Source organism: Camponotus floridanus, unplaced genomic scaffold, assembly GCF_003227725.1.
Source record: "Camponotus floridanus strain SB8 unplaced genomic scaffold, Cflo_v7.5 scaffold7, whole genome shotgun sequence".
Classification (NCBI taxonomy): domain Eukaryota; kingdom Metazoa; phylum Arthropoda; class Insecta; order Hymenoptera; family Formicidae; genus Camponotus; species Camponotus floridanus.
The window spans coordinates 2,758,740-2,783,650 of NW_020229838.1; the positions used below are offsets into that span (position 1 = coordinate 2,758,740).

Sequence of the window (24,911 nt, forward strand, 5' to 3'; positions counted from 1 at the left end):
CAAAAATCCTATTGCAGCGTACGATGATAAATGCTCTCAAATTATAGGCGCAACCACAGGATACAAGAGCGCGTGCGTGTGTCGTGTCCCGACACTGAAGAGAGGCACTCGGCACACGCACACAATACGGACGGAAACGTTAATCGCACTAATAGTGGAGCGGTATTTTACGTTCACGCCCAGCAACGTGTCGGGCTGTTCGGCTCTTGAGCCGTTAATCGTTTAGCTAAATAAAGCCGAGGAGAACGGAAGTACGAGCGAACGCGGCTGGACGTTAATGAATTCGACAATGCTCCGCGCTCACCTAACTGCAATAATAACGGTCGGTCCCGGCCGGGACGGGAGATTACTCACCGGGCGACCCTCGTGAACGACCGCAGGAGATCCAAATAAGTGAGACAGGTGAGCACAGGGATTATTCGCTCGCGATTTGACGCATCGGCGGTACGATAATAAAACAGCTCGTTTCAATTCCATTTTCGTTTTCGCGGGACCCACCGACGGATTCCGGAGATTGGCCGGGATAATTGCTCGGCCGGTGATCAAACTGGCGTACAATCGAACGGGGCTATCTATGGGACTATCTCGCGAATTTACATGCTGATATTTAACACGTACGAGTCGTCTCGTCTACGTGCAAAGCTTTATTTACGAGGCGTGTCAATTCCAGTGAAAATACAAAGCACACTTTGTAAATATAATAGATTGCATATCGATATTTGTTGATATTTGTAATAACGATAAAATTAATTGAGAAAGTAATACACATTTAGCTGTTCATTAATACATTATTTTTTTGTATTTATCAAAACAGCCTTCATTCACATTTATTGAATCAATTTCGTGTAAGCGGCGCAATATTATTTCGTTTCAATGGGAAAAAGTGACGTTTTCAATATTCGACGAAGGAGAGTGAATGACGATAAAAAAGAAAATTTGTCAGAAATGTCGATAATATCAGGCGTCCTCTCTTTCCCCGATTACTCATCTCTTGTCACACGGGAGGATCAAACGGTACAACTTCGCTTTTATGTAGTTTTCACGATAATGCACTCCCTTTGTTAATTTCATGCCAGGGTATTCTTTAGCTTCGGCAATTCAATACGGCTGGCAAACTACTCGACAAACTGATTAATCATAATCTATTCAGCGAGATAGCGAACCGCGCATTAACGTTTCGGCGATATTATTGATGTATTTAAGAGCACACATTGGCATTGCTATTTCCGACGAAGCTTTACGTCAAAAGTTCCAACAGAGAATCGTACACTCGATGAAAAAGATTCAGTCATCGAAACAAAAATTGCCAGAAAATTATTGACGTACATTGTTTGCGAAGGGATCGCATCGATCATTCTCCTTTTTCCATGTCATTTTTTCACAACCAACTAATTTCCCACTTCCTAAAGAGTTCGCCGAAGTGAGTTACAGGAGTTATTCTTAGCGCGAGGGCAGGATCCTTCATCCTACACGGAAAGCTCTGTCTGACGTTACACGAAAATATTTGACCAGTTCGACTCTCCCTCGGGACTACGATCGAGCAATTTCCTGTCGGAGTGGATTATGTCAGCAGTGTCCGTGAAACTTGCGAATCTCGCGCACCATTTTTGATATTTTTGACAGACGACGACGATTACGTTAAATATTGATATAATAGAATTATCCGGCGGTTATACCTTTAATGAATATCCGAGGTCGATGCGAATGTATCGGAGAATCGGGATAATTATTATCCATTGATTAAATGTCTATAAAAGATAATAACCTGATTTATACGCGTTAAGGATTATAAACGCGAGGAGAGATTACAAATTCCATCATTCGTCTATTTGACACACCTGTATGCAAAGTAATTATCTCCTCTACAAATACCATTATAATCCATTACATCCCTTAATTTGTTAATATAGGTAATTATAATTTCATGATGCTCTGCTCGAACAAGAGCTCTTCGAAATTCGTTTTTTAAATTCATTGCACCTGGTTTAATTTTTATGGGCCAAGTCAGGTTGCAATATTAAATCTTCTCGTTTAACGAGATAATTATGCAAAATTAAAAGAACGCGCGTGTGTTAAAGTTCAAATTTAACAGCGTACTGATATATTTTCTATTTCGCGCGTCACATATCCGTAATAAAACTTGGGATAAGATCAAAAACGGAAGGCTGTGACAGCCAACTTGTTTTTCGTTGATCGAAATAGAATTTTATCGAATTCCAAGCTCCGAACGTGTCTGCTACATCTAATCAAACTTGTTTCATCAGCGATATGGCAAGGGCGGTCGAGGAGACTTGATGCCGGCAAACCGATCGATTATATTGGTTTTCATCGAACACGGAATATCTTGTTATGGTATCGGCGGGACGAGTCGACGGATCACAATTTGCGGAGCCGGACCTTTTCCTTCATATATCTTTCGATATCTTGCTCGGTGAATTATACGACTAACGCTCCGATTGGCAGTCTTGCGCGAAACCGCGAAACGTCAATCGCAGCATTTTGCCCCGATTTATCAGAATTATTAATAAAATATATTCGGCACGACGTTATATTATATACACTATTGCATACAATATAATTATTATATATGTTATCGAAAGTTCGCGTTACATTATATTATGCGGAAAATTATTGACATATTCGTTAACTGACGTTAACGAACCTATGCGCTTCGAATGTACATAAATAGTTGCTACAGGAGAGAGTATCGACTCTCCTCGTGACGTAACAAATTTCGCAACATTCTACGCTCTGTCCGGGAGTACATTAATAATCCTGTACAAATTAATTGGCTGCTGAGGGTGGTTTGTAACTCGAGCGCGCAACGTTTGACATTGATTATAATATTTGCGCTCAAGTAATAAGATCCCAATTATGTTAGCCGGAGTCGGAACTGAGAAAAGTTAGAATGTCAATTAAGGAAACATATATTTGCACATGTATTTATCTTGAAGTTCGTTTATCAAAAAAGAAAATTTTATTTTGCTTCATCGCATACAATTTTTGTAAAATTCTTTATCTTGTAATTTTGTATATTCTTTAATTTTACGAGATTTCGGAAAAAATATATTAATGTTTTCAATTGTAAATTCCCATATTCATCCTCATCGATAGACACGGCTATTCTCCTATTGATTTCTTGATTTAGTTTGACGTCTTTTCGAGGGCACGGGAATTGACATCCCGCTTCGGAATGAAAAGTTCGCAGAAGAGGAATGCGACAATATCCCGCCTGTCGTTACGCGGGTGAACGAAATTCCCTCAAACGTGAAAGGAAAAGCGGATAACGTTCCGCTGCAGGATCTATGGGATTCGTGGCCGGAAATGCAAGCACGGTGATCGATGTATAATCACGTGAGAATGTACAATTCGCTTCTACTCGTATATACACAGGTACATTGCGTGTAACATCCTGCAGCAGCGCGCGCACACATATTCTCCTCGCCGGGGGAGGGAGAAAGAAACTAATGCCGGCAATTCCGAAGTTTTCCGGGTTAACATCGAGGAAGAATGGCAATCACTAGCGCAGCACCCACGTCGCGAAATGAAAAATTAATCTTGCATCCGTAAGATAAAATATACCTCTCTTTTTCGGCCACAAACTCTAGAAGAATATTTTTCAAATCAAAATTTTTTTTCAATGTTTACAATTTTCCGTATATTGGTGTGTCTTTCCTTCTTTTAATATCTCGAAATTAACGCGCTAAGAATTTCGCGCACGGAAAGTAAAGCGGAGACTTGATGTTTAATTTCGGATCAAGTGACGCGCAAAACCAGAATTAAAATTCCGCGCAGGCCCGCTCTTAAATATCTGCGAACTCGCGATAAATCCAGCCATTGGAGCGTGGCCGACCGGATTATTTATCCCAAGATTATTTCCTCGTACAATTCCAACTTCCTGTCTAATCCTCCCGACCGATCGCTAACGCCCGCTCGGAGTCACCAGTCCGAATCATGAGTGAGAGAGAGAGAGAGAGAGAGAGAGAGAGAGAGAGAGAGAGAGAAAGAGAGAAAGAGAGAGCAAGACAGAGAAAGAGAAAGAATGAGAAAGAGAATCCCGATGGTTTACGGCAGTTCGCTCCTCGCGATCGCAAAAAGGCGGCATTACCGGCGTCGCTCATGGGCTGCTTTTATTTCAGGAAAGTCGTCGAACAATTTCTCAACGGATTATACCGAGATTTGCTCTCCGGAAAGTTGGGTAATTCCTTTACAAGTTCGCGCCGGAAGAAGTTTTCGCCCGCCACGATTCCCTCCTCCCTTCCCCTCTTCGCTCCATAACCCTTCAATCTTGCACTCTCTCTCCTTCTCTATATGTTACGATGACAATGAAATAATTTCATTTTGCTCCAAAGAGCGCTTCGTTGACGCGACGAAATTAGCGATCTGGTTTTTGCGGGATTCAAACGCGGAATATATCATCTTTGGACGTTTAAAATAGCGACGGGCGAGCGTCAGCTGTGTCAATGTCAAATTTACTCACACAGATAGCACAAACGCATCCGCTTTTAATCCGGACTTCCACGTTTAAATCTGGAAACAGGAAATATTACCGTGTTTCGTGCTTCACACGCATAATAAAAATCAAGTATAAACTTATGTCCAAGATTGTTAATTGACTTTAAATTTTGTTTAAAAACATAGATTATTATATCACACTCTTTTGAAGAGAGATTTCGTTAAATCTTATTCATGAGTTTACTTTTCTAGTGCTCCATTTTTTTCGTTAGTTAAATCAACTACGCCGCATATATTTTTTTTACAGAATAGCAATGAATCACAATGCCAGGTATTTGATATTTTTAATGCTCTGCGTAATTTTGTCGGAATATGAGGCGAACGACAAATCAATTCTCTCAAGAAAACGACGTTACATCGTTTTTCCCGAAGGTTCTACATTTTCCGTAAGTCTAATTAATCGTACAATATCACATAATTAATATTTTTTATGTAAATAAACTTCTTTCTCTTGATTCGAAACATAATTATTATTCATAAAGTCAAAAAGTCATTATACTTCTCTATTGACTGGAACAACAAATTTTTATACTACAATATTAATTAAAATGTAAATTCAATGCATAACATGAATTAATTTAACTTCTAATTTAACTTATAAGAGGCATCGCTCGCAAGCTAATTAACTTGATCATTAATTACTTACTGATTAAATCCACTTACCAATAGATAAAGTTATGGGGCAAAATTGTTATACTCTAATATGATTTATTATAAACTGTTACGAACACATTATTTTCAATATCAACGAAAGATTTAATAAGCAATAAGAATCGAAAATACTCGTAAAACTTTAAGAAATTTAAGAAACTCCGTGTTTTTTATCTGATATCTTTTCGCGGATAACATTTCTAATCGCAGATACAATCCTAATTTTGCATGCAATACTACTTTATAAATTTATTTTTTATTTATTTTAAATTTATTATTTTTATCATATATATTTTATTATTTTAAATTTATTTATTTTTTTATTATATGACAGAAGGTGTACATCACAGTTTATTTATTGCGAGAAATTCATCCTGCGAGAATTAGTGAGATTTTTATATAAATGATGATGTAAGGAAAAAACTATGTCTAAGGTACAAAAGTGAAGAGAAATGACAGTCACAAATATAACGCAGACTTCTTACGCAGGTCGCCCTTTGTATGACGGTCCACACCCTAACCTCGGACAATATTTTCACGGAGGGTGTTAACTGGGGTATCTCCTATGACCTGCCCAACGAGAGCAAACCTGCCCTGGAGCCGTTTCTGCAGCTGAGAAACGATAAACTCAAAACCGGCAACAAGCACGATCGTTACGGTTCTACTGCAGTCGCTAATAGGAACGGCCCTCTGAAATATTCAGGATGGAATAACGATGTCAGGACTCACTTCGCGCCCGGCGGAAAGAAGTACCATAAGTCGGAGTACTATTACTTGCAAAGGAGGCACCGAAGGGAGCTTTACAAAAAATTGGAAGTCATCATGAATGCGTAAGTATACGACATTTAAATCAATGAAAGAGTTTTATTAACGTATTATTTAAAACATATTTCGATCGTTGCAATTCGGTAAAATCAATAAAAGCGCACCAAAACAATCTTCGATTGCGTCCAAGCAATCTATTTTTCAAATTTAAACAAACAGATAATTATATTTGCGTTGAGAAGAATATTTTTTGAAAAAATAGAGAGAAAAGAATAAAGAATACTTTACGAAAAAAATATTAATATTAATATTAAAATATGTGTAAATATATTTATTTTTAACATTTAATAAGAGATTAATAAATTTTATGACGAATAAAGAGTTTTATTTTACAAAATATTTGTATTTAAAAAATTTTATACAAAATTGCAACATTTACATTTCTCGAATAAGGATTTTATATATTAAAGCATTAAGCCGATTAATTAGCAAACTAACCAAAATTTAAAAATAGATGCTCTTTAATTTGCATAAAAATCTAATTATTGCTATTCCTGATAATAACATATGCTTATGCTTTCGTGGGCGATTAAGACTCCAATTGAGCGAATATATTAACCTGGATTTTAGAGCATCTTTGGGGAAAGAGGGGAGAGCGACGAATTTTCACGAGATGAGAGACACGCTCGATAATAAAATAGAACGGCAGTTTTAGTGATTCTGGCACGATCGAACGGTCGTCTTGCCTCTTTATGGCAAAGTCCCGTCGAAGTACTACAGTTTCTTCCGTGTCATCTATCGCAACGTATCCCGACGTCTCGGCCGCATTAACCGGAAAAGCTGATATATTGCAATAATGACGCTCGACGAGACTAAACTCTTCGATCGCGCATCGGTCGAAGCTAGAGACACGAGCTTATTGTCACGTCACGTGGGCTTACAATTTGTCAAGCTGTATTATACTGTGAAACAGACCTGTGACGTGCTATTACACGGGATTTAGCCAATTAATTTTCATTACTTGACCGGGGATTTAAATTGCATTTTATATCGAATCTAATCCCAGTACATGATATGCGTATCAAAAAACTTGATATCATGATATCATAAGTCTTGATACCTTGATAACAATCCTCTTTCGATACATCTTTCAATAATTCTACGCCGTCAAATGTTAAATAAAAATTATGAAATTAATGGTTATCCAATTAAAGAAAAGGCTCGCAAATCGATTCACAGAAGTTACAAATAAAATCAAAAACATGGAAACGAATTAAAGAGGATCGAATTACAGAGAACCGAATACAATTTTATCAATGCTATCTGTATTATGATACGTGAATTGATGCGATAATTTTACGGGAATACAATGTGCTTCAGCTCTATCCGAACTTATTAGGTACATTGGCACTGAAAAGCTGTGAATAACGCGTGACAGGTGTCTATATTATGAATGAGATCATAGATATGTCCGAAAATCTTTTATAAGGGATTTAGCTTAATCAGGATTAGTCAAATTTAGATCAATCTTTGGCTATCGTCTTTCGTTCTCGCATAATAGCTAAAGATAATATCTTGTATTTGTTCAAATTATTCATAATATTTATTTGGATTAGGTATTTCTTTAACGTAATTTGATTAGAGCTCTTGTAGTCAATTATTAAATTTCTTTCAAATGCACAAAGCTTTGTTGCACATAATTGAACAAATATCAACTCAAAATTGATTTTCTCTTCGCGAAAATACATTCGAGGCTTCTTCTCCTCATGATTCTTTGATTCTTTAAATAAACAAAAACAATCTTATTCAAAAAAAGCGCATAATAATAAGCAAACAATTTTTATGTATTATTTATAAAGCTTACGAGGCGAATAACTTTACGACTAACGTAGGACGATCAAAGAGAGCCATTTGCGTGTGCCTCGCATAATTGTCGAGAAAGCGTTTATTGCATCTCTCGCGATGCTTTTAAGGACGTTTATCGAACGACATTTAGCAGCATCGTTTACTCCACTTTATCCCAGCCGGGATAACGAGGCGAGCGTTAGAGTATTGCGGCTAATATCCGCATGAAATCATTCACTCCTTCGCCGAGAAGAAGTGGATGCTAAAGTGACGGTTTATATCCGACGTCTTATAGCGCTTGCTATAGAACATTGTGTAAGGATGATGCGTATTTCTACTTGTGTGCGTATGGGATACGGAGAAGTGCAACATCGCCATTGGTTTATAAGGGATCGGTCGACGAGGCGGTGATGCGGCTTCGAGGATGGCATGAATCAGAGGGTGGCGTTTCCACAGCCGCGACCCGATAGCGGCTGTGGGAAGGTTGTTTCTGAACGAGTCTCCAACAGATCATTTATCCGTTTCTCGGGCCAACGACCATGGGAAAATAGTTTCTCCCCCCCTCTCTCTCTCTCTCTCTTGCTCTCTTTCGCGACCCGAGCCATAACCAGATTTATACCCTCCGCTAGTCAGAGAGCCTCCGATTATTTTCGTCGATAGCGTTCCGCTTTCCGAGCCAAAATAAGGCCACGGCTATAGCCGTTGGGCGTTCTTACTCCAAGGACGTAACAAGAATATTTAACTGGGAAATCCTTAGCGTCGCATTGTGAGGAGGCTCATAAAGCAATTATCCGAAAATGCGACACGTAATGCGGGTTTCAATGCTGGACGTTTTGTCTTTCTTTCAAGAAAATAATGCAACAGGAGAAGCATTAGCACCAGCAATTATTGATTTATTAATTTATAGTTAATTTATTTTTTATATTCAGTGATATTTTTATAACTGTAGTTTTAGAAGAATAGTGTAGAAACGTAAAACGTAAATTGTATTTGAATTTATCGGCGAGACAAATTAAAGGATTACATTTGAAACACTCGTAAATTGGCAATATACGGACAACTAATACATGAACGAATGTCATTTACTTAAAAGAATGAATAGGATGAAGTGTCACATAGAAGTTATCTACTTAAATCCGCAGTATTAATTCTATCTCATTTCTTCGAAATCCACTCTTCAAGTTCTCTCTTCGTAAAAAGCCCTCGGAAATAAATGATAGGCGTTTATTCAAATTGCTTTGATAGGATCGGGGGTCTGTTGCGTATAAAATAAAAAACCCGTTGTCTTATTTTTTCGTTCAGTATTAATTTCTTTACTCTCTTTGAATTATATTAGAGAGAGAGAGAGAGAGAGAGAGAGAGAGAGAGAGATTTTCTAAAATGTAATAATTTAATTTAACTTTGAAGCTCCATGATTTAAGAAATATAATAATTTTTATTTTTAATAATAAATAAATATTATAATAGGATCTTAATTAATCACGAAAAATATAAAATAGAAATTTATAAGAATATAAAAAAATTAAAAATTAATTAAAATAAAAAAATTAACAATTAATTAGGTTGTTAAATGACTGAATACTGTATATGAATTATATTTTCTTCTTTTTTAAAAATCTTTTAACTTTCTGTTAAAACAGTATTTATCAATCGTCTAAAGAAACATACACCCTGTAAAATATCGTCGTTTCTTGTCTGGCTTTGAAGTCAACTGACTGGGGAAATCTGATAAATGCTGTCATTCAGCGCATTTTCCCTAAGGTTTCCTTTGCCACAAAGTGGCATTGATAAGTTAGAAAAATTGTTATCGTGATCCGTGCAGTAACTCGTAAAAATAAAAAAAGAGCACTTCGACAAATTAGAACCGAATTTAGTGGTAGATTTCACTCTTTTTTCTCTCTCTCTTTGTCTTTCGCAAAAAAACAACGACGAAAAAATATATAGTCGTCTTACAAATATTTTTTTTATAAAATATATCTTTTAACATTTTACATCTAATTTTCTCTTATTTTTCAGGATGGGTTTTGATGGCAGAACATGCATTCTACGTGCACTTTGCGAAGCATCCCAACGATTAATGCCGAAAGGGAATACTTTGATAGAAGAAATGATGCGGATATCATTCTCGTAAGATTCTCAAACGACGTGAAAGAATTTGGCAAATGTATCTCGAAGAGTCGTAAACTGACATTCTATTTTTCGAGGTTTTTTTATCTTTCTTCTACATTTACTTTAATTTACGAATTGATGAATGAAAACATCGCTAGATTTCAAAATAATCTAAAAGAGAAGAAAAAGAAAAAAAAATGCAACGACAGATGCGAGAAATTAAAAAGGTGTAAGATAAACAATAATATTAGATGAATAATAATGTTTTTTTTTTTCGAGAATTTGTAAATTTTATAAAAAATGCATCAAACTGAGTTGATAACATTCTTTATAACAAATTTTTTATTTAACAGACGGGATATTTTTCTTTAGGGAAAACAGTAATGAAAATCGTCGCAAAAATCTTTCTTTTTCTCTTTCTCCCTCTCTCCCTCTCTCTCTCTCTCTCAATCCGTTTCAATACACATATTTTTGTTATGAGTTAGTTGGAAAATAAAAATCGTGTTATTTTCCACTCGATATGATCTCGATATGATCAATACAATTTTATAGTTTTGTGTGTTAGCTATTTGTCCCCTTGTTGAAAAAAATCCTCTTCACTTTCAATCCGCTTTACATGAAAACTATTAATGCCTGAACATTTTTGTTTTGATTGTAATTCGTTATTACTACTTGACCCATTTATCTTGAAACACTTCATGAAGAATTTTGATAATAATATCGTAAGTATACAAGAGCTTTTATAAAAAATACACTTTTGTAATTAAAAGAAAAACAAATGCTTTAATATGTACTGCGACTCACAAAATTGAATGATACAACTTGAATAAATTATATATCTAAGAGATTTGTTAATTAAATTTTTCATTTTTTGTCATTGTTTTCATTTTCTATTTGATTTTACTTAATTAAAGAGACTGAAAAGCTTTAGAAATTTTACATGCCAATTTACTTTCATTTTTTTTCTAAATGAAGGTATAAAACACAAAACATAAGACGTTATTATGACTTTCTCTTTCTCTCAAACGCAAATACGACGACGGATTAAAAACGTGACTCGACTCGCGTGCGGTTTAAAATAGCTCTTTCTGTCTGACGATCTCGAGGGAGCGCCTCCCCGATTATTCCGTAACCGACTATTACGAGCAATCTACTCATCATCTCAGCCAAGAATGCGCAATTCGTAAAACGTTAGGGACTTTTTATAGAGGGTTGCCTCTTGAGAGAGAGAGAGAGAGAGAGAGAGAGAGAGAGAGAGAGAGAGAGAAAGAACGTTTTTTCACCCTTTCTAAGAGAGAAATATTTCATGATATCTCGGTAAATGATACAGAGAAGATGAGAATCGAAGATCTCCCATCTCGATTTTCCACGGCTCTTCGACGCGCGATTCCATCATCGTCGTGCAATGCACGATTCGTGATCTAAAAATAATACGTTTGCAGGTTACCCTTAAAGAGAGTGTTCTCCTTCGAACCCGACGAGCATCGCACGTACACTCAGGCACATAAAGCCGGCCACGAGGGCAAGGACTGCGCCGCCATGTTTCCCGGGTGCAGTTTTTCCCTCATCGACTTGGCCCTCGGGAAATATAACGCACCCCCGTCTGACCCGAACCTCACAGATCCCGCGGCCGGAACTTTCGGCATGGAAGACGAGTATGCCGCGGACAGTTGGTCGAGGTACAGCATGAAATAACGCGATGCATGCAGATGATAATCTGATTCCAACGAACGTGCATCATAATGTTGATGATCCTATCCAAATAAGGTAAATGATGATCGCTAAGAATGTCGAGAAAGTACAATACAGATAATAGAGAAACAGACTTTTGCAATTGCAAATGCACATTTTTGATATACGAAATGAATCTCTTTATTCAAATATAATCAATTATTGATATATTTTTATCTATCAATGTCCCGAATATTATAGCTTTCATAAAAAGGCATATTTTTGTAACTAGGTGTATTTTACATATTTAGCTCCCTTTTTCAAAATGTGTGTCGCAAAATTAAATAATGTCTTGCAAATTTATTTTTTCATATTTAATAAGTTTCGAATAATATGTATAATTAAAGGAAAAAATGTCTAACAAGTTACGTTTAAATAACTGATATTGTGTATAAGAAGTGATTTGCGAATATATCAGAATGACGCGTGATTCGCAAATAACAGAGCCGAGAGTGGAAACTGGAGCGCTACTATATATGTAAAAGACGGGAAAGCGTTTATGTAACGTTATGTACGGTTATATTTTCCATAATAAGCTGTAACAATTCCTTGTTATGTTGTTATCATAATACGATTTAATTGGATAGACTTGTCAGATTTAACAACACATGGAACACGAAAGCGATGAAAGGATATTTCGAGTACAGACAAGAAAAAATCGAAGGAAAGAACGGCCTAAGAATCGGGATTCAAAGAAATGTATTATGCTTCATTCTTGCGAATACATCATCGATATTGCAAGATGTTTTACAAGAATACAGAAACCTTTTTACGTTTTGCAATGCCATATCACAATGCTTTAAATCTTTATGCACTGTAGATCAAAATGTGAATCGTGTATTCTTGTGTAAAAACTAACTTTAAAGGTATAACTCCAAGAGAGTAAGTATTTTTATTATTAAAAATTATAATTACACGCAAAATAAAAGTTTACAAAGAAACACGATATAAAAACAAATGAAAATAATATGAAAATTTAAATGGAAGAAAAAAAGAAGTTTTATTCTTGCATAGTGGATGATGAATTTACATATTAAAATTAATTAATCGACTAGTAAAAATAGCATTGCGTAGAAAAATATTATTTCGTAATCGAGATACAATGATGTTATTATCAAGAAAAATAATTATACTTCTATGATTAATAAATATCTATGTGTGTGTTATTTACATATTTATTATAGAAGAGAGAGATTTAATTACTGACATGTAAAATTAAAATTGATATGTAAAATTAATCTTTAATTAAATGCAAGTATTTTAATTATAATCATGAATGTGAATTCGATTTATGCGAGAGAAAAGCTGCGCGTATTAGATATCTCAATTATATTATTTATACCAATTACCATATTTATATTTGAGAATGGTATTTTTTCACTAAAATATAATTTCTCAGGTTTCGTTAATTATTCATAGTTTTTTTGTAATATTTATGCTTTAAAAAAATATTGAAAATTGATTAGTGAACTGCGACACGGCCAAAGAAAATATTAAATTTTTTAAATAAAAAATTTTATATTAAATATATTTGAAAATATTTTTATATATGAAGAACGTTTTTTGTATGCACACAACGTGAAATATAACTGATAATTAACTAAATAAAAAAAATAACTAAATTTATATAAAATCTAATAAAATAACTAAATTGACTCAAAGGCAGTAAATTTTGATTGTAACATAAAATAATATCCGTGATTGCAACAAATGTATTTAGTAATTTTTTGATTAAACTGATACATTTTAATATATGTTCGTAAATTATGGGCACAGCGAGTGTCGATATTGTAGAATGCAGGACTCAAATTATGAGTAACTCATAAATCACAAAATTTCAAATATGTGCAAAAGCAATCCAAATGTGAATAAAGCCCGTGCATTTCGCATTGGTAAAATTATGCTTAAAGCATAACAGCGTAACTTTACATACAAAATGCTCCTATTATTTCCTATGTATTTGATAATTTTTAGTCATTTATACAGAATGGCATATAAATATCAAAAGCTTTAAAATACAGTAAGTACAACTAGAAAATATATACTGCAAATTTATATGCGATATAAATTCTGTTTTAACAATAATTTCAAAAGTTAATTAAAACATTCAGAGAGAATCATATAATAGATTGTGCCCCAGATCACTGGGTTCCAGATCAAAAATCATGTAAATATAATGTACAATAAATTATTTAAAAACATTTATTGTTTTTTATTTCCTTTCTCTTTATCTGTTTGTTCTATCCATGACTTCCATAACTTAGAAGACATCATTTTTCAAACATGTTGCTACAAAGTATACACGGAGATATGATAAGGGGTTAATCGTGCACGGCCGACGTGGATCGGGTGAGATACGACACGAAATGGGACGTTGCATCAAGAACCGGTAGAAGTAGCAGAGAGGGTGAGTGATGGAAACTGGAGGAAGAGGGAAGAAGAGGAGAGTACCCTCGAGATAGCACTTATGTTGTATTTGCTACGTGTCATAAATACTTTATATCTCCTTGGAAGAGATGATAATTTTACTGAAACCTACTTTCTTTGCACGCATAGTCAAAGTAATTACTTTAAGTGGTATTTTAAATAGTAATTTAAAATTTCATATACACGATTCTAAATAAAATAATTTTGCTAGAAAACCATATATCCTTTCCTTTCTTTTTTTCTCTTACATATATAAATATATATTTTATTCGCATTATATATCATCAAGATATTGACTTTTAATTTAAAGTAAAAATTTTATAATTATTTTTGCACAAGAGATTTTTAATTAAATCGGCCATTGTTAAACCTGGCAATTAGATTTTACAGTTTAATTCGTCACGCATACTGCTCGGAGAGGTAAGTGCTTAAGTTATCTTTTTTTCACGTTTTATACTTTTATTTCTTTTTCAGTTAATCCGACTTCTTTAATCTTCCGCGTCCTCGCTGATTAGTTTTTCTCACTCTCTCTTTCATGTTCGCTTCTGGCATCATAATATTGCTATTCAGGATAAAGAATGAAAAATTACATCCCGCTCATCGAAGAGAAACCCTCGGGCTACAACGGTAACGATATAAAAATGACGTAACTATTTTGTCCTACTTAGCTCGTTTAAACGGATATCAGTGCGATAGGCTTGTCGGAGAAATTGATTCTGGATTTATTCGATGACATCAATGTCCGGGTGGGTGTCTCCATGGGAATAATGACACTCTTGTGACGCCGTTATTGATATTATTGACGAAGAAATCCGATATATTGATTGCGAGGCAAAAGCAAGGCTCGTTAATAATGCCACCCTGATGGAGTACGATAATTCTGAAAGTAATGTCTATTATTGCGTATACGTATTTCCATTTTTCTTCATAGTGCGATATGAATATGCGAAATATTCCGAAAAGGAATTTTCGCTGATGCGTTTTCCGTATTTTCCATTCATTTTACATCAACGCTATAAAATGGTCTTGCGTGGCACTTTCTTGATAACGTTAATGCCATTAATAATCTCAATAATTCAATGCGTTTATGGGTATTACATGTACTTGTAGTAAAGTTCTGGGTAAAATATTTGAAGGTTTTATTAGTCTGAAACGATTCTAGGAGTAATATGACGAGTAAGAGATGCGCGAATAAAGTTATTAGATATTTACGAGAGTTATCACTCGGCTGAACGACCGAAGAAGCCGTTAGATGCTCTTTCGCCCTATTTATGTCGCAAAGGTTGCTTATACATTTTATTGCCGTCCGTCGTGTTTGTTTTGCCCGTAAGGGACGCCCTTTTTGCTCTTGTCGCAAGACGCGGCTTTTTATCATTACATGGGTACGATGCACCTATCTTGGTAGCCTCATACGTGCGACCCTACCTTTTTCTAGGCATTGCACGGATAAAGGGACTTCGACGTGCATCCATAATGAAAAGCACGCATCCTGTAAAAGCAACGCGATTGTAAAACCGCAATTAATTATAGCGCGAGAATTAAATTATTTAGAACACGCGTGTAAGTCGAATTAAATGAGAGTCGAATTAAATGAATCGACAAAATCGATTTCATATCACACACACATCTCGCTCCCATAATTCAAATAATTACGTTGTAATAAACGCATTTGTGATGTAACAATGTAAAAACGCGTTAATGCAATTTATTTACAAGTAGATCGACGAGTGTTATACTTAACGAAGTAAAATATACTTAATACAATATAAACTTAATGAAGCAAAAAATCAATTCGTGCAGTTAGAAAATGAGATATAATTCTAAAAGTTGCACTTTTTTAACTTTAGCACAGCCTTAGAAGCTTTAATTTCTCGCACCTGCGCGATAACGAAAATTAGATTTAAGGAAATTATGCCGGCGTAATTGCACTGACGGAACAGCATTAATGTTGCCATTTAAACGGCAATTAAAATGTAAAATTCAATTTTTACATTTTCGGTATAGGCCGCTTTATCTTTCACAGCGAACTTATTAAAATTAATGAGCGGTGACATCCGTAAGATGCATTAGCGACCGAAAAATTCACTTTCGTGCCCATTTTCTTTCTTTGTTACGCGCTTGGGACAGATATCTCTCATAGATATCCATCGATGCGTATTTAATCATCGAAAAGAGGAGGCACAAAGACTTATGCCATACCATTCGCTTTGTCAAAAATCTTCTGAAATATCGCTCTATACCACAAATTAGAATTTAAGTTAGTAATTCGAGTCGCGCTGTAACCAGCCATGAAATGGAATACATCAATTACAGGCAATTCGCTGTTATCCGGCGACAACGAATTCCGGTTTCCTACCCACCGCACAAATTTATTTTTGATCCCGACATCTCTCTCTCTCTCTCTCTCTCTTTTACTCTCCTTCTCACTCCCTCTTTTTTGCCATTGAATAAAATCCGGTAAGAGGGAACAGATATCGATTCCGCGCGGCGCGACGGCACCGCCCTAGTTCGCGGGCCAGAACCGGGCGTGGTGGTGTGTATAGGCTGCTTATAACAACCCTCCGTTTGATCAAGCGACGACACCGCCGTATGATTCTATGGCGATTCCCGCCGCGCGTATTATCCGGTAGGTTATAAAAGCCTAGTAAAGGATACATCTCCTGTGTGCCATCGCGAGTATCCGAAGTCGCCAGTTTCGCGGTCGACGTTAAAATTGCGACGACGACGACGACATATCTCGTGGGACACGCGATGCAACCGTAAGCTACCCCGTACGCGACGTTTTCCATGCAAAAAGAGAGACGCTTGTCGAATAGAAAAACACCATTTTTTTTCAACCTTTTGCATCCTTACGGGCCTTGCTATAAAAATAACGCGAGCTCTGGAGAATCGCTCTTATGAAAATAAATACCTGCTTCCGCAAATTCTGTTGCGGAAAAGTCGCATTTAATTCTAATAAAATTATTCTTGATCAGAAATTTTTACACGATACGTCTTTAAATACACTTGATATATTTTGTGTAGTTTTAGTAAATTTGTACTGCAAGAGAATTATTATTAAAATAATGCATACATGTTTATTTGACATTCATGAATAGATAATTGAAATGAGCGTATATCACATTTTTTTGTGTTTCTTTTAATGCATCCTATATTCCTTGTTGGATTTGTATATAAATGTAAGATAAATATTCTTCATTGGATTTGTATATAAATGTAAGATAAATATTCTTTATTGGATTTGTATATAAATGTAAGATAAATATTCAAACACGTAGATGTCGATATGTTTAAGTCATTTGTTAAAGTAACTCATATAATTCATTTTTTTCGTTTTCATCGTCGTTTAATTTGAAACGATCACATTTCAATTATCTTATCACATTTTTTATAAGGAATATTTTAAAAAATAATTGCAGAAAATGTCTGCAGCCTTTCCTATCAGAAAATCACATAACAATTATTAAAATTTCTTAATATTGTTAATTATTAAAATTTCTTACTAAAGGGGTTAATCCTGAATAAGTTGTAATTATTTAGCGATACGACTAGCAATACTTAATAGTGCCGCAATAAATTCTTCTCTTTTTCTAAAACCTAAGAATCTATCGATTTATTATCGACTAGGATCGTAAAGCATGGCTATATGAATGCAGTCCGAATGAAGAATCCTGATAATGTCTGCCATTCATCGCGCGACATAACTCAATGCGACGACTTTTACGTGGTTGAACTTTCTCGGGTTTCCGTTAAAAGGGTTAATTATGACCGAAACTTTTTTAAGTATCCGCAGTAGCATTTGATAAAAATCCAACGAAAAGTTTCACTGTCGGTGATAGCGCATAAAATATGTCATCGTATTCAGGCGAGACATTCGCGCAAGGCGAATGCGAAAGTAAGTCGCGCCAATTTTTGAGTTATATCCCTAATATGGAACTACATCGAAATCTTATCGACATATTTTATATTTATCTCAAGCGGTTTGCCATTTATTTTCCCTATTCTCTACTCTTTCATTTATTAATAAGATAAGAATTAAAATAATATATATATAAAATAATATATATATATATATCTCAACTTCGTCAAAAAATTGTCCCCAATATTATTATATTTACTTTAGCATATGTCATCAAAGTTACTTCGTATGGCGAAATCTATGAATATATCTCGAGCTTACACCGTTAATTATAACTTGAGAGATTACAAACGAGTTTAATAAAGTTAAGTTTAAAAAAATAGTGACTCTCGTCAAGCCTAAAATAGACGAGAAGAAACGCGCTGTTAACATCATAAATATGAAGTGATGTCAAAGTGACGCTAAGCCGCTTTGCGGCGTTCCAACCGAGGCTTCTCTCACGACGAGTATTGATTCAGGAAGGCATCGCGTCGTCCGCAAGTACTGCCGCAGTACTTCCCGAAGAAAAATTGGTTCCTTCCGATTAACTTAATTTGTCGCGAGACGCGCCTCTTCGTGTAGCCTCCCGGAGACGTCCCCGATTGCCTTCAACGGCAATTTCGGCTGCCGTAAGTGATACGCCCTGTCCTGAAACGTGGTGAAACTTCCTCTTCCAAACGCCCTTTCCCCTCTTCGTCTCGATACGTTATCGTTTGTACGGGCCGTTTCGCCAACGATGTTATCGAATTTCTTCACGTCAATCGGCCTACATAGATAGATTGTGTGTAAGATTTATTTGATCGAAGAATTTTGAATACACACGCTATTTCAGCGTAAAAATATTTTTTACGATATTCCATTTCGCGAAATTATTTCGGACAATTAAATTAATTTCGAACAAACTCTTTAAATAATAAGCAACGTGTACTTACATATAAACTCGGACGGCATTTAATTATCTATTGATACGACGATCTAACGTTATGAACGTTTAAGGAAAGAACAGTTCAATCTCTAATTATAATCCGAGTGCGAAGTCAGGAGGGACCAATTGAAGATTAAAGCACGATTCAAGCTGCCGGAGGATGCTTCGAAATACATCGTCGTATGTCGTGATTTCTCCCCCTCCCCCCCCCCTACCCCCTCGCGAGCAACAAGATTAATAATGAAATTACATCTCGTCTACCGTGTCGCGTTGGTTTCCACTTTCCCAGGAAATGCGAGCTCGATCCATTAACAATGACATTTCGCTGGCACGTTAAGCCCTCTGCTGTATCTAAGCTCACACAGGAATACCACACGCATCCGGGATTCCTGTTCGGTTCACCGCGATATCAGACGAGGACAAACTCCTAGCGTAGCTGGGCAGCGGTCTTATATCCTCGACTGAAAACGCGTCCGCAGACAAAGTAGAGATGTAATGGAGAAGGGGGGGGGGAGGTGGACAAAAGGAGGAAAAAAGGGCGATATAGAATTTTTCGCGAAAACCGAAACTACTCCGCCATCGCTGCATTTTCGGTATAATTACGTCGCTCGAAGGAGCCTGCATTCTTCATAATAAAACTGCGATCGCACGATGACAAAAGGCAGATTATTAATTTCTTTCAGCACTATATATACGAGGGAGATTGCAGATGAATATCGCGAACTTGCAATGCCAACGAACGTTTCTCCCTTTGCCTCGGCAGATAACAATAATGAGGTTCCCAGTGGCTATCTGCGACTTTGAAAAGATTTCCTTCTGATTGAGGAATAGCCGCTTTACTGCGGATTACGTACGAGTGCATTATACGGGATAAAAAACGAGAATGAGGATATTTATTTAGTCTCACTTGTGTTCAACGGTAAGCCGATGGTAAGCGCTAGAAAAATATCGAGGTTCTAAAATGCACTTCATTTTAAGTGCAGCTATCGGTATCAAACTCCATTTATCTATTCCATTTTATCTATAATTTCGCCCTTTTATATATTTTGATTTCTTTATTCCATTATTATCTTCTTTTATTTTATATATATTGATATTGTAATATATAATATTATTATATATTATTATATTGTAACATAATATAATATTACTAATTATTTAATATTTATACTGATAAAATGTTTTACTCGTTCAGCAAGATATGAAAAAATAATTAAAAAAGTATTATTGAAAAAAATTATATTAAACAGCTAATCTATTTTTTTTAAAAGGACTTTAATGTTTTAATATTTAAAATATCAACGAAATAACATGGATAGAACTTGGAAAACAATTTTAAAAGTGTTTCTTGCATATATAAAAAATGCGTTCAAAAAGAATCGAACTACCATTGAAAGATTCGCGTGTTCAGGTCATTTCCGAAGAAGAACTGTAGATGAGAGAAAGAACACTTTGATTTTTTTTTTCTTTGTAAATTTACGACGGATACGTTGCGTGTGATTCCCTTTGTTAATTGAAATCCTATAGAAAACTCATTTTCCTCGTAGATGGACAAAGTTTTATGATCGTTCCCTCTTTTGTCAACTTTGTGGAACAGACAAAATTATTTTACGGTATAAACGAGGCTCATCTTTCCCTCTTGTTAACGCTTTTGTTGGTAATACTGGACATGGAACTTTAACGCTCTATCTTTAGCAAGAAATCTTTAATTAAAGAACTTATAAAGTTATAGCAACGTGGAAGAGTGGCCTGTTGGAAGACCATTTTAGAAAATCTGTTAAAAAGTTATTTTAACTTAAAGAAGGATGCAAGATTTTTCTACGTCAATTTCACACTTCATGTACAACCTCATATCTTATATTCGTAGCTTCTTTATCAAGCAATGCAGCTCGAAGAAAACGCATTATCCACAAAAATTTTTAAATGCATTTACAAACAATAGCGAACTTTGTTGTTCAATATACGATAGTGAAAAATTGCGACAATAGCGAGCAATATCGAGAACCACGAATTACATACATTCTTTCCATTTATTTCCTTGAACATTCAATACTCTACCGCGTATAACGCACGAAAAATTTTTAGAAATAACATTGATACCAACGAGAAACGTTAAACTTCTCTCTATCTAAGTTTACCTATTCCGTAGTTCGATATATTTTCCACTCACCATATACATCTCAAAAATGAGAACGCAGGAGCTTATTTCAAGGATCTATCAATAATGCATTTCTTAAGATGTGATCCTTTTTTTACATGAGATCAACGCACTTTGTGTTTATATGAAAACCTACGAAAACTTATTATCATCACATAATTAAAATGTTAAATGAGAGATCATTTGCCTCTTTCCTTTCTCAGAGGAAAGAAAAATTACGCAATTAAGATATTAATATCGCGGTATTAGAGATACGAATTTCACATTTAATATTAATAATCTAATCCTTCTGATGTTCACACAAACATGCGCGTCACGTGTAAGCGAAGTTTTCGAAACGGAAGTTTCCCGATAGTCCGACCTGCATACCTCACTCCGTCTATAACGAAAGAGGAAGAACAGAGGGCGGGATGGGGGAGGTGGAAATTCCTGTAAGAGAAGTCTCGGGCGATTCGGCATGGAAAATTCGAATACGTGCCGGGAGCCAATCTATCCGAAACGAGGAAGAAAGCCCGACAGGAATGCTACGCGAAAGGATATTGCGTCGTCGTGGAGTCTCGCGAAAGGAGACTCCGAAAGAAACCAACGGCTTCAATTCTCTTTTTGTCCCTCGCGTTGACTGAAATAGTCCTTAACGCGGGATCGCGAAGCAATAAAAATGTCAATGTATATAAAGGGTAGCAACACGAGGGGAAATAATACACGGTTAAAGAAGTATTATTTCATGATTATATTATATTTATATGTCCGTATGAACCCTTATTATTGATTTAATAACAGGACACGAGAATGAGTAAGCTCTGTTTTACCTTCGATTTATTTTTTATTATATTTTTAATTAAATATTTTATCTCATTAAAATAAAAAGAGATATAAAACTTGATTTGATATTATCTCTCTCTTTTAAAACTTTAAAAAAAATTTACAAATAAATGTATATTCTCTCTATTTCTGATTATTAAACAAAATATACATTATTATAAATATACGTTATTAAGTAAAATATACATATTTCTTATAGAGTTAATAATTACATATTATTTATATATAATTTATTCAAAAAAATGTTTTAAGAATTTTTTTAGAGAGATTTGAGAATTTAATAAATTTTAAAATTATATTTATAAATAAATAAAGAAAAATCTACATCTCAATATTGTTAATAGTTTTAATTTTCCGAAATATATTTTTCTAACCAAAATATTCTTATTTTGATGCTTTTGATAAAATATTGCATAGAGAGAATTATAAGGTATATAGAATTCTATATTAATTTTGCATCAATCTTACCGATACCAGATCCATTACCTTACATCTTAAGAATGCTTTTTATAGAATGATTTGATAATCAAAACAAATATTTTCTGTATGCGTTATGTAGAAATATTAACTTTTATTTAAAATAATATTTTTTTTCTTAAATTATCATAAGTAACATTAAGAAGAAAAAATATTTAAAAATGAAATATATATAAAATTCTAAAATCCATTAAAATTTTATTCTGCAATGTATGAAAAAAAATTCTAATCAAAATTGACTCAGAATTTTCATTATGTCAGAATTTTTATTACTCCATCTTTCTTATTCAAAAACAGATATGGATTTAAATGCGAAATTATGAGAAAGATATTTGCTTCTCAAATTGTTACACATTGAAAATATTCGATAAAATCCACTCTCTCTCTCTCTCTCTCTCTCTCTTTCTCGCTCTGTCTCACAGAGAAGTTCTATCAAATAAAACTCTCATTAAACTAACTCTCATTTTTATTATATTATATTTACAATCGCTTCCTATTCGTTTCATATAATAACGCATTATCACTTGTTGGAAGAACGTTGAATTATTGAATAGGACTGTCAAGCGAAGGATGATCCTGGCAAAGACGTGAGTTTCGACAGTCGTAAATCGCGCGAGGTATCTTTCGAGATGGGGGGGCGGAAAATCCGCGACACAATGCGGCGGATAGCCGAGGTCCTCGAGATACACGACAAAGGTCCTCGAGCGAAGATATGTTAGAATGGCACTCGAAGAGGAGAAAAGGGAAAACCGTTCGTTGAAACGTTTTTACGTTACCTCGACTTTTGAGTGCCTTCCATCTCGATTGAGGCAACACGCGTGTGTATGATTTCTGACGATATTCGTCATCAACCGGAAAAATCTCCCCGTGTAACTCCCCAACTGTAACTTTTGTTAGCATAGTACAAAATATAAATTGCCATTTTTATAAATAGAATAAACTAAGTAAAGATTGACTTTTCTCGTTTGCTAGAAAACGTTAAGTGAAAATATTTAAGTCAATACGAGCCATCATCAAGCACTGATGCAATTTTTATCGTTTTTAAGAAAAGTTAAGCGCTATTAAAATAACTTTCAGCTAATTGCTTTTACGAAGCCATTAAAACTCAGCGGTAACTTTATCTGTTATAGAAATTTCTTGCTGGTCGCGTAGATACAACAACTGCATCAGCTATGCATATTGACGCATATAATTGAAATAAAAAGAACATACTTTGCGCGTATTTATCCAAAGAGAAGCATTATAGAATATAAAAATAAATGTATTCAAATAGAAATATAGAAATCTAACGAAAAATATCAAAAATTTCAATTCGTATTTCGTATTTCGACAATTTTATTTTTCAAATTCAAAACCAATTACAAATAAGCTGGACGAACAGACGAATATATCGTCTTTGTGCTTTGAGTACGTTCCTATTGACAACAGGCAATTTCCTCGAAATAAATTCGTGTCGCTTTTCCGATTTTTACCAATGCCGAATGTTTCAAACTCGCCATTGAATTCAATACGATTCGAATAAGAGTGACTATCGTTGATAATAAAAATCAGATAAAAATGTTGACAAGAGTTACAGTTATATCGACAGAAGATTAATCAAACATATACAAATTTTGCCACAAATAAAATTTATAGACATCTTTTTCTTTTACGTGACGTTCTAAAAATCGATTAGAATAGAAGCTATAAATATCTGTCAAGTTATATTAAACGTACACGGAAGAAAACATAAATATGAATTATGTATTTTTTTCATCTGTCTGAAATTATGCAAAAATTATGCCGCATATTTTAATCTTGATAATATACAAGATGTGTCGCTATCGCGGGATATCGTTTGGCTTTGAGACGAAAATTGACCGATTATATTGTTAAAAATAATAAAGCAGACACGCAGCGGGATAAATCTTGAGAGGGACCGCCGTTTTGAGAGGGAACGCAGTGAAATCTCTCCACGATATTTATAACTTTGTGTAGTCGTTTCGTTTTCGTATATTACCGTACATGTATTTTTGCGGCTGATATAAATTTTTGCGCGCGTCACGCGCAGGAGAGAGGATATTAATGTCTACATGACAAAATTTCTGCCGAATTTCATGCATGCAAGCGAAAGGTTTCGCTTCCTGAAGCTTTACCATTCAATGAAGAGCCAATTTTAAAATATATTGTAGAAAAAGTTTCTTTGAAAGAAAAAATAATATTGTTTCTATAACACATTGTTGCGTTATATTTCTCGATATATACATTTATATTTTCTTATCTTTTTAAATGGAAAAATAATCAAAGCAGGCCGACAGATGTTTCTAAATTTGGAAGAAATCGGTTATATCTTTCAAAGAATTTGACTAATTTCGAATCATTTATGAATAATTATCATTCATAACCTAAGCAATTTTTAATGACTAAAAGTAATGGGAGGATCGATAAAATAATTTTGCTCAAAATCTCGGCAATAGTTTGACAAGGTGTAAGTATTTCAAAATAAAATTCAAATATTTAAACTAAAATAAACTCAAGGAACAATAATATATATATTTTTTTATTTTAGACATTTGAATAAATATTTAAATGTTTCAAAACAAAAATCC

General features: G+C 34.7%; 1 protein-coding gene across 1 annotated transcript; it reads left to right on the forward strand.

The window, feature by feature from the left end:
* Positions 1–197: 197 nt before the first annotated feature.
* LOC105248415 lies at positions 198–11,893 on the forward strand. Its single transcript, XM_011253179.3, has 5 exons — positions 198–402; positions 4,763–4,901; positions 5,656–5,996; positions 9,793–9,903; positions 11,328–11,893. Exons 2-5 carry the CDS (start codon positions 4,770–4,772, stop codon positions 11,578–11,580), a joined length of 837 nt encoding a protein of 278 aa, XP_011251481.1. The 5' UTR covers positions 198–402; positions 4,763–4,769; the 3' UTR covers positions 11,581–11,893.
* The last annotated feature ends 13,018 nt before the right edge of the window (positions 11,894–24,911 follow it).

Excerpts from the sequence above, each read along its gene's own strand:
- LOC105248415 (XM_011253179.3), top strand. The coding sequence starts at position 4,770 with ATGAATCACAATGCCAGGTATTTGATATTTTTAATGCTCTGCGTAATT. Across the intron at positions 4,902-5,655 it reads CCGAAGGTTCTACATTTTCC|GTCGCCCTTTGTATGACGGT; the intron begins GTAAGTCTAATT and ends CTTCTTACGCAG. Across the intron at positions 9,904-11,327 it reads ATGATGCGGATATCATTCTC|GTTACCCTTAAAGAGAGTGT; the intron begins GTAAGATTCTCA and ends ATACGTTTGCAG.